The sequence below is a fragment of the Alligator sinensis genome, unplaced genomic scaffold (assembly GCF_000455745.1).
Source record: "Alligator sinensis unplaced genomic scaffold, ASM45574v1 scaffold472_2, whole genome shotgun sequence".
Taxonomy (NCBI): Eukaryota; Metazoa; Chordata; order Crocodylia; family Alligatoridae; genus Alligator; species Alligator sinensis.
Window position 1 is genome coordinate 1,127,619 of NW_005842378.1, and position 13,947 is coordinate 1,141,565.

General features: G+C 39.2%; 1 protein-coding gene across 3 annotated transcripts in view; it reads right to left on the reverse strand.

Annotated features, from left to right (window-relative positions):
* MYOF (myoferlin) overlaps positions 1 to 13,947 on the reverse strand; it is a 119,403-nt gene that overhangs the window by 45,916 nt on the left and 59,540 nt on the right. For all 3 annotated transcript variants that reach the window (XM_014522619.2, XM_014522618.2, XM_025210878.1), the window contains 7 exons: positions 13,141 to 13,296; positions 10,333 to 10,464; positions 7,608 to 7,771; positions 3,712 to 3,826; positions 3,253 to 3,358; positions 1,634 to 1,773; positions 1,144 to 1,317 (listed from right to left, as the gene is read on the reverse strand). In XM_014522619.2, coding sequence (XP_014378105.1) covers positions 1,144 to 1,317; positions 1,634 to 1,773; positions 3,253 to 3,358; positions 3,712 to 3,826; positions 7,608 to 7,771; positions 10,333 to 10,464; positions 13,141 to 13,296 — 987 coding nt within the window. The remainder of the gene's footprint in view (positions 1 to 1,143; positions 1,318 to 1,633; positions 1,774 to 3,252; positions 3,359 to 3,711; positions 3,827 to 7,607; positions 7,772 to 10,332; positions 10,465 to 13,140; positions 13,297 to 13,947) is intronic.

The window sequence follows — 13,947 nt, forward strand, 5'->3', positions numbered from 1 at the left end:
GCTTGCTACATTTGCTATTCTTCCTGCACATCAGGATGGTTTGTTCCTGTGCCCTCAGTAAGGTTTCCTTAAAATCTGTATGTATCTGTACCTGTATCTTTATGCAGTAACTGAAGCACAATATAGAGATCAACTTTGGACATTTCCTCCTGCTGGTCAGCACTGCCAATTCCTAGGGATACACTGGCCACCTACAGTAGGAGAGGGCACAGGCACTCTACACTGCCCAGCAGCTGGTAGAGAACCATTCCATTGCTGGGAGCTGTACCCCACAAGTTACAGTGGCAAAATCCCCAATATATATAAAATTCAAGATAGGGTAATCTTAATAGAGGATTTTCTAAACCCCATGGAGATCTGGACCAAGGAATGTGGAGAAAAGAAAATTGGTGTAACTGGATGCCTGTTGGTATTTTCTATCCTGTGATGTAAAACAAGAACATAGAACCAATTTCACTGGGGGGAGGGGGGAGGCAGAATTTCTCTTGTATGATGCCAGTACCTATTCAGTGTTCAATAGCCTAGTAAAATGCTCATAATACTAGATGTCTTATACTACTCCCTCCTATAATACTCCATTGTATATACAAGGTTTATCCATTAAAGATTATTTTCTTTAATGCATCTTTGGAGTATTTAAATCCTAATAATCTACTAGTGGTAATCAAAATGTATTTTCTATTATCTCAGATACTGTACTAGTCCTCTAGAAGTTCAATCACCTGGACATAAAGATATCCAACAGAGGCAACTATTTCAATAACTGTACATGCCTACTGCTGCCACAATTACTTTTTATACATTTGAGTTATACCCTTGATCTTGAGTTATACCCTATTATAACCACAATATCCTCTTCATTTTACTTTGGCAGCAATGTAGCTCATGTCATAATTCAGCCTCCTGCTGCTACATCTCATAAAATAGACTAACAGAAAATAATTCTAAGAGTCAAATAATACAAACGTTAGGTGGATAGCTAACTGATTATGATTCCTTTATGGCCTTAAAAGCTCTGAAATATAGGGAATTACATTGCAATTCAATGATTAAAGGAATAAAATGTCTCATAAAGTTTCTTTTGTATTTAGTGTGCACTTAAATATTCCACTTTTAAAACTTTTTTTCTGTTTTGATATTTACCAGAGCACCTTCAAGTTTGAAGATACCTGCTGAACCATGAGTCTCTGAAGGAGCCATTTTTCTCCTCCAGCGTCTACGACGGAAAGTATCAGAACTGCGTTGTTTCCAGTGAAATTTCCAGCCAATCAAAGATGCATACTCCCATCCTTCTTGATCTTCATAGGACACTGCTCCCTACAAAACAATCAGAAATATAAGTCCTTCATACGATGCTTCTACATAAAAAGTCTGCAATTATTATTGCAGAAATAATCCACCCTTTCTACAATGATAACTAAACATTAATCTATAACAGAAAATGGAAACTGAATATCTAAAACAAGGAAAGGTAATTTTAAATTCTTCTTCAGGTTTATAACAGGATGTTGTTCTACAATGAGCATACTATAAGCATCCATACTATTTGCTTAACAAAACATGCATCTCTAAAACCTTTTTATTACATTAAGAAATAAAACCTTTGACAACAGTTCCCAGCAGCTCAGCTTACCCTTGCTGCTGCTGCTTGGTTTGGATCCTTCTTGCGTTTTCGCACTAGTCTTCGCCGTCTGTGAGTATGATACATTTTTTCAGCAGCAACCCAAGACTTTGGCTTACTGTCTGGAGGAATAGTAATTCCATATTCCCATCCTAAAACAGGAATTATAATTAGAATCTTTCAGAGGAACAGAGAAGCTTGGGGAATCCAAGTTACAGCAGCTGTATGGATAGTGACATTGCACTGGATAAAAAATGAACTCAAAAGAAACTTGATTCATCACTGTCAAACCTAAACACAGGTCAGTCCTGCCCCCCACCCATGATCCTGTCTAAAAAGTTATGACATTAAAATGTAATACATTTTGTGTCCTTTTTATTTATTTCTGATTTTTGAGATGCTAGAGTGCATTGGACGCACTTTTCCATGCTTTCTCCATAACTGTAAAGACTAGAAACATGCTTTTTAGAAAAGCTGACTCCCTCCTGTACTCATATGACCCAGGAACTTGCTTTTTCAGTAAAAGACCAATTATTGTAAAACTCTCCATGAACTAGCTAGAAATGGAAAAGCTGCTATTTGTGATGGCTCTATGATTTTGGAATTTAACTGCCAGATTCCTAGGGCCCAAACTTCCGTGTAGTCTGATTTTCTTTCATGAAAAGCATTGTGGACTTATGCCTTGAGTTTCAGATAGTAATACTTTTTTAAAAATTCCAGGGAACAAATGGCTGTTTAGCATCATTTAAATCCACCTATTTTGTAACTATTGCCCACTAAGAATGCTGATACTGTAATGAGTCAAAGCAGGGTAAAAAGAAATAGATGTAAATGCATGGAGGATATGTGTATCTTGAGAGCATGGTCAGACCCTCTTATTTCAAGCCATAACTTCCCCAGGGGGAAACAGTCAACTGTTATTTTATATGTTTTATATTTTAGAGATGAATGGGAGCTTTGCTTTAGTTGTGATTGCAGGATCATGATTTTGGAGTGGAAGGTGATATGTTGTCCTTTAAGACTATTGCACTCTCTGTTATTCAAAATGACACCCTCAAATTAAGTAGCTTTCAGGCAAACCTTCAAAAAATGAAAAATAAATACACCCACATTTCTACTTGGAAATGGGAATATTAGTGTGATTTTACTGGATACAATAACACACACAAAGAGTCCTCTAGGCACTGTATTTTACTCAATAACAACCTCCATCACCATCAGCAGCAGCATTTGATGATGGTGTCCAGAGGCCCCTCTGACGATCAAGACCTCACTGTGCTTAGTGCTTTACAAACATCCAAGAAAATTGGTTCCTGCTCCAAAGAAATTGCAATCTACTTAAAATATAAGAGTTAGAAGCTTGTTGTTTAGCATTGAATTCCAAAACTGAGGGCCCCAAATCATATTACAGTCCTTAAAAACTCTCTAAAAATCTACACCCACAAATATTAGATCAGTCTAGAAATAAGAATAATTATCAACAAATATTTATTAACTTGCTCCCTGTTATTTATATTCCAAAATACTGTAGTGAGACGAAAAAGTCAGTGGAAAGTTTTGGAACACATTTTTTTTTAATATACTGTGAACAGTTAGTTCCAATAATCTGTCTATAAAGAGACAAGCTTTACCATTCTCATCCACTGCTCGATTTAAATCAGGTGCCCAGCCATCTTCTTCCCAGATCCACCCAGAGGGACAGGTTAATTCACGAGGTGGTGCAGCTTTTTCTCCATTCTTTCAAATAGAAAGAAGCAAAGATTATTATGTCTGCAAATACATAACATTTGAGTTGCAATATAACCCATATTGCAAGGCTAGAGAGGAAGTTGATGCAATAGTTCACACCATCATCTTTGCTTTCAGATCAGGAAGAAGCTAATTTTTTTGTAATATATACTTAGCACAGTTCATTCATAACTTATGCTTTGGAATGCTTATATTTTGCTGAAGTCAACATTCAGTTTTAGACATTTCAAAAACCCTTGAGGCAGGAAACTGGGAAAATTAGAAGTAAAAATTACTGACAGCACTTGTTCTCTCAATAATACATTTATCAAATGAAAAATATTAATTTGTAAGAGTCTTACCACATCTGTGTAACTCTCCTCAGGTGGTTTCCATTCTCCTCCCGGGTAGCGACTCTCATTTTCATACACTTCATCAGTGAATTCAGTATGACCAGCATCAGCTTCAGTCAGCAAGCTGTGAAATCCAAAGTGTTACTAAACATTTTAATTAAATATGGTCACTAAAAATAGAAGCATTATCCAGTATATGCATGTGCAGTGGCATACATACATACATAGAAAAACACTGTCCCCTACTGGACAGAAATCAAAACTACTCATCTATGTGCCAGAAGTCCTTTTTTGCTAACAGATTAAGTTTCTCCTCCAAGTGTAGTAAGTAGTAGGAGTCAATGCATGTAGACACCAAAGATTTGACTTCTATTATGCTACAACCGGAGGTTCCAAACACCTAAGGTGCTCAAGATAGGCTTAGCTGTATCAGATTTACTTTTCCATAATTTCTTACTACCACTGCTTCTTGAACAGCTCCCTTAGTGGCAGCAACTATGGAAATGTTGAAAACATCAACAGAGAGAAAGAGCAAATGAGCATCTGTGCTTTAACCAGTGTGATATCCAGACCTATTCTGAACACCTGAACTCTAAAAAAGTATTTATTTAAGTATATAAAATACTGATGTATATCATAAACATATATGCAATTAAAACAAGTATCTTTGGTCACATGGTGTTTTTCTTTTGTGCTTTCTGCTAGCCTACAGGCAATCAATTATTCTGTATATTGAAGGTATATTTCAAGTCTATTTTGTCCATTTTATATTGCAGTGTGTATATAGCCAGGGCATTGTTACAGCTGAAAGAGTGAACAGCTATAAAGTAAAAAAACCCTAGCATTTCTTTGAAGACTATGCATGAGTTACAGAAAACTATACAATTACATAGGATAAAGAGGTTGAGACAACTAAATGGGCCACCAACTAATTCTTTTGTCATCTTTGAGTATTTTATTTTTAAATTGTCAACTCAAGACTGGAAAGGTTACTATCATATGAGACAAAATACATTTCACTAAATTCCATCCTCCGTTTGTTTAATAAGGCATTCGAAAACATTACAGGGGTGTAGGTTGTAGCTGTGTTGGTCTAAGGATATAGGCAGACAAGGTTCTTTGGGTGAATCTGATATCTTTTATTAGACCAACTTAAATAGTTGGAGAACAATTTTAAAGCAAGCTTTTGGGTTCAAAAACCCTTCGTCAGTCTAAGGAAGTTCCAGCAGTTGGTGTGTGCTCTTCCTGGATGGAATGAAAAGTAAAGAAGCCAGGGGCTGGGCTGCTATGCATACAAGACAGGCAGTCAGTGAAAATGTAGATTGAGGAGTCAATGGGTGAGAGACAGGCTGGGGGGGAAGAGAAGGGGGATGAATAGTGGGGAGATACCTGGGGAGTCAGATGTCAGGCAGGTTATAATGTGTCATAAATCCAATGTCTATATTTAGTCCATGATTTTTAGTGTCCAGGAGGTTGATGAAGTGGAGTTCATAGGCTCGTCTCTGGGAAGTGTTTTGTAAGCTTCCTATGAGGATCAGGACTGAGAGATTGGAGAGAGAGTGGTTTTCTTGTGAGAAATGTGCCCCCACAGGTAATTGGGTATTCCTGTCTTTGATAGATTTCCAGGTTGCATTCATTCTGGTGCACAGTTGTTGTTTGGTCTCTCCTACGTATTTTCCATCAGGGCATTTGGTGCATTGGATGAGATATATTTCTGGAGGTGCAGTTTTAAGATCCGGGGATGCTGATGGCTCTGTTGTGGGGTGTAGTAATAGTGGGGGTGGTGGAGATGTGTTGGCAGGTTTTGCATTTCTTGTCATGGCATGGTCTGGATCCATTCGGTGTGTTCTGGGCTTGAGGAAGTTTGCTTCTGGTGATGAGGTTGGCGAGGTTTGGTGCTTGTTTTGAAAACTAGGATGGGTGGCTCTGGCAAACTTCCTCAGGCCCAGAACACACCAGGTACTTCTCCACTATTCATCCCCCTTCTCTCCCCCCACCACCCAGTCTGTCTCTCACCCACTAACTCTTCAATCTACATTTTCACTGGCTGCCTGTCTTGTATGCATGCCAGCCCAGCCGCTGGCTTCTTTACTTTTCATTCCATCCAGGAAGAGCACACACCAACTGCTGAAACTTCCTTAACCTGACGAAGGGTTTTTGAACCTGAAAGCTTGCTTAAAATTGTTCTCCAGCTATTTAAGTTGGTCTAATAAAAGATATCAGATTCACCCAAAGAACCTTGTCTGCCTTAGAAAACATTGAAACCTGTTTTGAAATGCCATCTACTGGCCAAATGAAGTTGTACAGATTATTTCCTGTCTGGTAACAGAGCTGTAAATGCATTTGTTTACATATATTTAACTGATGGTTTTTAATTAATCAGCCTAAATGTCACCTTATGAATATTTCTGCTTTCCTACATCATATTTTCATTAACTGAAAATAACCCTCTTAAAATCAATCTATCCATGCAAAAATTTAATCAATATATTTTAAAATGGACCCAATAGTATCTTCCTGTGAAAATAACTGATTGACAGTGCTTCTTGCTACCACAACATTAGGGGAAAAAACAAACAAGGGTGAACTTTTGGCCCCCGTGAAATCACTGGGAGTCTTCCCTTTGACTTAACTGAACCAAGATTTCATCATAGTTCTATGACAGCTCAGTTCATTTTATCACTCTGTATGTGAATATGCCCAGTTGTTAGGCTACATGCCATATAAAACTCTTAAAGTTCAGAATGAATCTAGAGCAGATTTCTGGTCTGGACCCAATCAAGGATTATAAATTATCCTGAGTGCCAGTCTCAAGGTGTTGCTACAAGTTATTTTTCAGATGTGTTAAGGGCTTTTAAAATGAGTGTCTGTACATTAGGACAAGAAACTATGAGGTAAGTGTTCTCCAAGCATAGAGAGAATCATCTTCCGTTGAGGATTATCTCTAACTCTTGTTGCACAGCTCATGTTACAGTCCCCCTAGACTGCTCCACAGGGCCAAGGTGAGTGGGAAGCAGTCTGCCAGCAGCCCAGGAGGCACCACTTCAAGACATCCCCAGATGGACACTATCTCCCCCCAGAGTGACAACAGGGAGAGCCCTAAAGGAATTTCAATCCCCTTTCTGTTCTGCTCCCATTTGGGGCTCCCCCCACCACCATTTTGAAGCACAGGATGCTGAATACACATGATGCTGTGGGCGCTTTAATTAGAGCGGTTCTGAGAGCAGCTCTAATTAAAGCACCCCCTGCTCCACCCCAGAGCATGTGTATAGATGCCCCAGTGAAACTGGGATCCTGATACTTCACTACTTCACATAGGACTTGAGGATAATTGTCAGGATGCATTACATACTGTAATGTGGCTCAGATATTTCAGAGGTAAGTGTCCTCTGAGCATTTCAGAGAGAATCATCTTCCAGTTAGGATTATCTCTAACTCATCTTGGCCAGCTCATGATGCAGTCCCCTTAGACTGCTCAGAGGACACTTTCCCCTGAGAGCCGCTCTAATTAAAGCACCTCCCCCTCCCACCCAAAGCATGTGTATAGATGCCCCAGGAGTCTAAGTGACTTGGTCCCTGGGAATTGAAGAACTGAATCCAGTGTTCTCAAATCCCAATTTATTTGTCTAATCACTGGAAGCCTTTCTACAGTTTCATGATGGGCCCATCTACCTTTTACTAAGACCAATGATGTTTTTATAGTTGTTAAATAAATTTGGCCGTTGGGCTAACTTACTTTCATAAAAAACTCATTCAGAACTGTTTAAAAGCTTTCCAATCACACTTTACTCTTAAAAAACAAAGTCTGGGTTTATTCTGTACATTCTGAAATTAAATAAGTGATTAAACTAACTAAGAAACACTGCACATTTATGTCTAATGATATAGAAATAAAAAAATCTGACCTCCTTTCTGGATCAACTGTCCAGTCTCCTTCCCACTCCCAGCCTTTTGGGGGCAGAAAGTACTCTCTTTTTAATTTGATTTTTCCTGTGACATCAGAAAACTTGTGACGACCAACAAGTCCAGAGGTTCCCCATTTTCCAAACATAAATGCCTGATTTTCATACTGTTTGAGGGGAAAAAAAGAGCACTTTGGAGTCCAAAAACCATTTTTAAGGAAACAGAAAGGCATATTTATGTTGCTATAAACATTCTATAATACCTAAATCAAAGGGTCTACTTACCAGACAGAAAGGTTGTATAAGTTACCTTAAAAACACTGGTGCATTACATAAGCACAAATGCAGCATGGTTACTTACCAAATTTGACCATGTTCAAATGCGAGGAGGGAGGCCAGTTAGACAAAATACTTGTTTTTTCAAACAAACTCTATTTCATATCTTTGTCATTACTAAGTTCCAAAGTGAGGTGTGGTATAACATTAGCAGCATCAAAAAGTATATGAAAAGGTTTGCTCCTTGCACCTATAGTAATAATTTTCATGTAACTAGCAGCATCCTGGTGATGACTAAGGATTAGTCTTAGTAAAACTATTAGATGGTCATAATTAGATCTCCAGATGGAGCAAGGCATGTGTTATCTCCTCTTACACCTGCTGCCCCTGCCACATTTCTGCTCCACATCTAATCTGCCAGTAGCAATGACTTCAGTGTCCCTTAATTCCTTAGTGTCATTTCTTTGTCTTCTTTCATGTTGCACCATAACCAGTGGTGTAACAAGCCAATATAGTGCCTGGGGAAAACTCTGCAGGATAGTGAAGGGTGGGGAGAAGTGGTTCCAAGAGTCGGGAGAGTAGGGGTGCAGGTTCTGCAACATGGGGATGGGGGATACCCGGATTCTGAGAACGGGGGCTGGGAGGAGTGGGTTCTGAGAGTGGGAACACAGGTTCTGAGAGGTGGGGGGAGAGGCGGGGGGCCAGGGGAGGAGGCACAGTGGCATGTCATGTCAATCTTAATGACACTACACAGGGGTACGGGGGTAGATTCCAGCACCTCTTCTGGCTTCGGTCCTGGGGCAGGCGCCCCTCTCACCCACCCCTACTTACACTACTGTCCATAAGCAGCTGTGAGTCTACACTCAAACCATATCCTCTCCTCATTTAAACCCTCTGCTACAAATGTACTGCTTCTATGCAGCCTCTAAACAAGAGCTTTAACTTTTTGGTAAGCAAATTTCCACTGAACTCTGGTTATGAAAACCAGTTGTGCCATAATGAAGAGCTGTATGTTTCTATTAACTTGTACTTTTCCACTTCAAACCGCCCTCCCCCCTTGTTGTTACTAGCTCATGTTAAAATGGCAACAGAGAAAATTAGACTGAAAGCTCATCAGAGCAGCTACCATAAGCCTTTTGCTGATCTTAGACCAGTTTTACGCTAGTTGATAGAATTACTCCTGATTTACATTGTTTTTTATTAAATCAGATTCTGGCCCTGTTCTCCCTTCTAGCCTTCCGCTTTGTCCTGTAATATTCCCAGAAGCATTTCAGATTACTGCATAAAAAGTTAAAATAGTAATGCATCTCTCATCTTGTCAGATTTTAGATTTAAGAAATCATGGATTGTAAAATGTATTTTAAAATAGACTTTACAACAACGTTTTTCTTACCACCATGTCACCTAATTGTACAAGTCATGGTGACGAAGGATGCTGTAATGATGTCATGTTAGCAGCATTTTAGTGATCATATTGACTTTGGATCCAGTACTAATGTACCCATTTATTATTAGCTGAAGCATGTAAAAACGGTATGAGGCTTATAATCAACAAAATGATACAATTTATCCCTAGATTAGTTTAGATCAGTGGTTCTCAACCTTTTTAGACTTGAGGCACTCTTTGTTAGACTTGAGGCACCCTTGGAAAATGCCAGCTTCTAGTTTTCACTCCTTTTTCAACAACAGAAAAATAATAAAGTAATTGTTCTGTTGCAAAGGCCATAGGAATATTACAACAGGGCAGAGTTGTTTTAACACTGTGGGTTCCTATTTGAAATCTCTGGGCTTGTCTTGTGAATCATGTTTGTACATCTAACAGTGCAAACATTGTGTGGCATCACTGGTCTAGATTCTTCTGCTATTACGGTCTGTAGGAACACAGCAAGATGCAGAGGCTACTTTAACCAGTTTCCACCTAATTCTCACCAATCACCATCCTGTTACATATGGTAACTCTTAACACTGGAATATTACTATAAGTTCCCTTGCCAGTGGAATTTGCTGTATTCCCCCAGTATTTCCTCTATTTTTTCATTCAGTGAATCAAACTGATTAGATTAACCATTACTAAACAAAGCAGTCTACATTGATAAATCCGCTGTTCAGATACAAAGTCAGTCAAATAACGGTTCTTGATACACTCACACATTCTAATTAAGATTCTAATCTTAGATACACTAATATAAATATAAATTAACTGTACAGCTGTCACTGGAGTACTACAGATTTCTACCTGTCTAATCAAATCAGTAGCTGGCCTTTTGAAGTTGTTAAAATCATCATTTGGCAGACACAGCTGACTTTTTCTTCACTGTCTTGTATGTTGTCTTCGGAAAAATTACTATAATGCTCCCTTTTTGCCAGGGCCTTCTGTCATCATTTTAGTATAGGTCTGGAATAAATGGTGTTTCTTGTAAGAGAATAATGCATTCAGTGTTACTGAACATACCATTTCTGCAAATACACTAAATGTGCCTTCTGCAAAGCTATTAAATTTCTTCTCAACTGCAGTCAACCCAAGCCATATGTTAACTCGCAACTCCACTGGAATTTTGACATCTTTGGTCTTGTCCTGTGGATACTGAAGTATATAAACAGGATAGTTATACAATAATTTTAAGTTTGATACAATGCGCTCAATGATAACAATGATACAATGATAACAGCTCAGGCATATAGACATGCATACAGAAATAATATATAGTTTGCTCATAGATTCATTTCTTTTTTAGTTTTTGCTTCACATTGCCTCTGGCAGCAGAACCCCTGTAGTTTGGCAACAGCGAAGGAGTTTAATACTGCCAGAAAATATCATATAAGAATACCATCTTGTAGAGCCAAACACATTAAAACTGTTTCTCAATCCTTTCCTGTATTTCCTTTCCCAGGTCTGATACACTAATGATTTTAAGAACAATTATAACTTAAGAATTCAGTTTTGATATTCATGTTTCTTTTGTCACAGGAAACTTGAAATACAAAACTTGGAATGTTCCACTCAAGCAAGATCTATATACAATATAAAAATGGTTGGACACAAAAATGTTAAGGTTTAGGCCTTGTCTGTGTAGTAATATTATACCAATCTAATTATACTGTTTTAGCTATACATATATAACCCTCATGTAGACACTCATATTGTAGAGTAAGAGTCCCTTTTTCTGGTTCAGTTAATTCCATGTATAAAGCAACAAATGTAACTAGGAAAAGGAAGTCTTATTCAATTATAAGGGCACGGACCTATGAAACATTTACCATGGAGTAAAAAGGAGTTTTACAGTATGTCAGCTGCTTCATGGTAAGTGACAGTGTACCTCTTTTTATCCCTTTTTACCCCACAGAAAGAAGCAACTAACCAGTAGTAACTAACTCCTCTTTCATTGAGGGCTAAGCTGTTGTGACTTACCTATACTTACCCCAAGAGCATACTGGCACAGTAGCCTATTTTCCTGCACATTAGAGCATCATGGCAAAAACCACGCTAATGTGCAGTAAAATTAGGCTACTGTGAATTAAGCATCACTAAGCATGCACTTTTGCTACTTAGCATTAATGCACATTTAATCAGTACCTCACATAAGAGGTACTAAATTTAATGCACCGTAGCAAAAACGCACTAATGAGTGTGTAGACACACCCAGTGAAGCCCTATTCTGTTTTACTACACAGTAAGTTTCCCATATGTCCATGCTCTAAAAATGTTCAAATGAGGTGTTATACTAGTATAATTACAGCAGTATAATTAATCTGATACTGCTAAATTAGGGAATCCCCTTGTTTAATTTAGGTTTGGATTGACAGCTAAAATTTTGAAAATTTATCTGACATTTCTCTGAATTATTCAAATTCTTCACCAGTGACAGATCCCTCCTTTGCTAAGGACAGAAGTTACACATAAACTGGTTTAAGTGATCAGAAACTGGTTTAAACTTGTAACAGAACAGAAGCTCAGTGCAGATAAACCAGTTTCAAAATGGCTGAAACCAGTTTAAGATAAACCTGGTTAAATGTAGTATCAGACTTAACTGATTTGGCTCAAACTGGTTTATGGAACTTCTGTCCCAGACCCCTTTCTGGTTTAAGTTAAATCACAGTCCCCCAGCATCCCAGCATGCTTTCCTGCCCTGGGATGGGCTGTGCTGTCTGCTCCAGAGAGTAGGGCTGGCCCCGCCACTCTAGTTGGAGCAGTGAGGGCTGGTTGACAACGGGGTGGAGGGGGGGCAAGACCGTACCCTCCAGGCAAACCAAGGCTGGGGGCTGGGGCCAGGGTGGGGGGTGTTAAACACCTCTTTCCCCACTCAGATTTACTGCTGGCTGCAACTGTGGACTACAAATCCCAGAGGCACCTGGAAGCAGGAAGAGGAAGTGATAAGCAACCCTGCAGAGTCCTGCTGCTGTAACTATGGACTACAAATCCCAGAGACCTCAGTGGCAGCAGGAAGAGGAAGTGAACACACAGCCAGAGAGCCATGCTCTAGCCTTCCTGGCTGCTGGCCTGTGCCACTGCAGGCATGTGGCTGCATTTCCTGAATCAAAGGTAAATGCCTATTCACTTCCATTTCAATTTAATATGTGCAACTTAGACTAACCTGCAAAGACTGAATCGATTCAGCCTGAGGCTTTTTGACTGTCTGTATCTCTCAGCAGCACTAACCCAGCAGTGGCTGAATATTTGGCTCAGAATACTGAGCTCTCTGATATGCATTTGAGCCCAAGGACCAGAAGTTCATTCTGATTCTGGTTTACAACGATTATGATTTGTATGCTGTTTTGAACAAAGTAGATGCAGCTTCATTCTTTGTGCCTGACACCTTCTATCAGAACCTTGTCACCCCATCAGTCTAGAGTTTTACACACTTTTTATGGTGCTGTTTGACTGTACCATATGTCCTGCCAGCAATTTGAGCTGCTGTCACCTACTCAGGAGTTATTCTACCTCATTCTATTGTAAGTTACACTAGAAATACCTTTCCTCCATGTTATAGAATAAAAGATACAGTAGGTCTCTATGTACCTTTATGGATGTACATGTGCCTTTCATAGATTTAACTTCACATAAATAAGAGAGAAAGTTCTGGTATGAACAAAAGTAACACATTTCTTTAAAGCCAGAATTTAGGCTAATCTTTTGGTGGTCTAAATTCTATTTTGATTTAGTTGGCTATGCCATTTAGACCTAGTGGCCATTTAGATGACCTAATCATAATAGAATGTCAGCCATAGTATTTAAAATTGCACAAAAGTATTATCAAGATACCTTTAAAAAGATGGTTTGGGTCTTTCCACAGTGTTTACCAGAAGATTCAGGACTTGTGGTAGAATACAAAACCTGGTGTGCGGGAATGCGGGCATAGGCAAGTCTCTTCTCCCCTCGAATCATCCAGATGATTACATCAGGCATGCTGTTTTGTGACTTTTTTTAAAGGAAAAGTAAAAAGTTGAGTAATTAATAGGATGTAAATGAATCTAACGCTTAGAAAGCAAAACAAGAACCAGGGATCTTTTAGTGATTTATCACTTAAGATAAAAATAACTATGGATCTGTGTTGCTAATATAGGGGAGGGAAATGGATTTCTTTTGCAAATAATTAAATGTCATATTATTCTGAAAAGTTTAATGCAAACACCAAGCAGGTTTCTGGAAAGTAAAATAAGTCTTATAAAAGGACTGAAAAAGAAGCTGCAGGTTTTCTAAAACCACACAAGAATGTAAGAAGTGCCATACTGGGTCTGACCAATAGTCTATCTCAGGAGTGCTCAACCTCCAGCCCACAGACCAAGTGAAGCCTGTGGAGCCTTCTCATCTGGGCCACAGGGATCCCAATGGGTCTGGAAATTTAGCAGTGGGAGGGAAGTGGCTATTAATACAGCCACACTCCCCCATGCCAAATTTCCAAACCACATGCCTGTACGTGTCCCTTTCTCGTGCCTTACCCCTTCACACCCCCACCCACTCCCTGCTTCTGGTTTAGGGCTGGGCCATGCCCCTCCTGCAGGGCTGGGTTAGGGCTGGACCATGCTGCCTTGTTACCCCTCTGCCCGCACAAGATCAGATCTAGCTCCT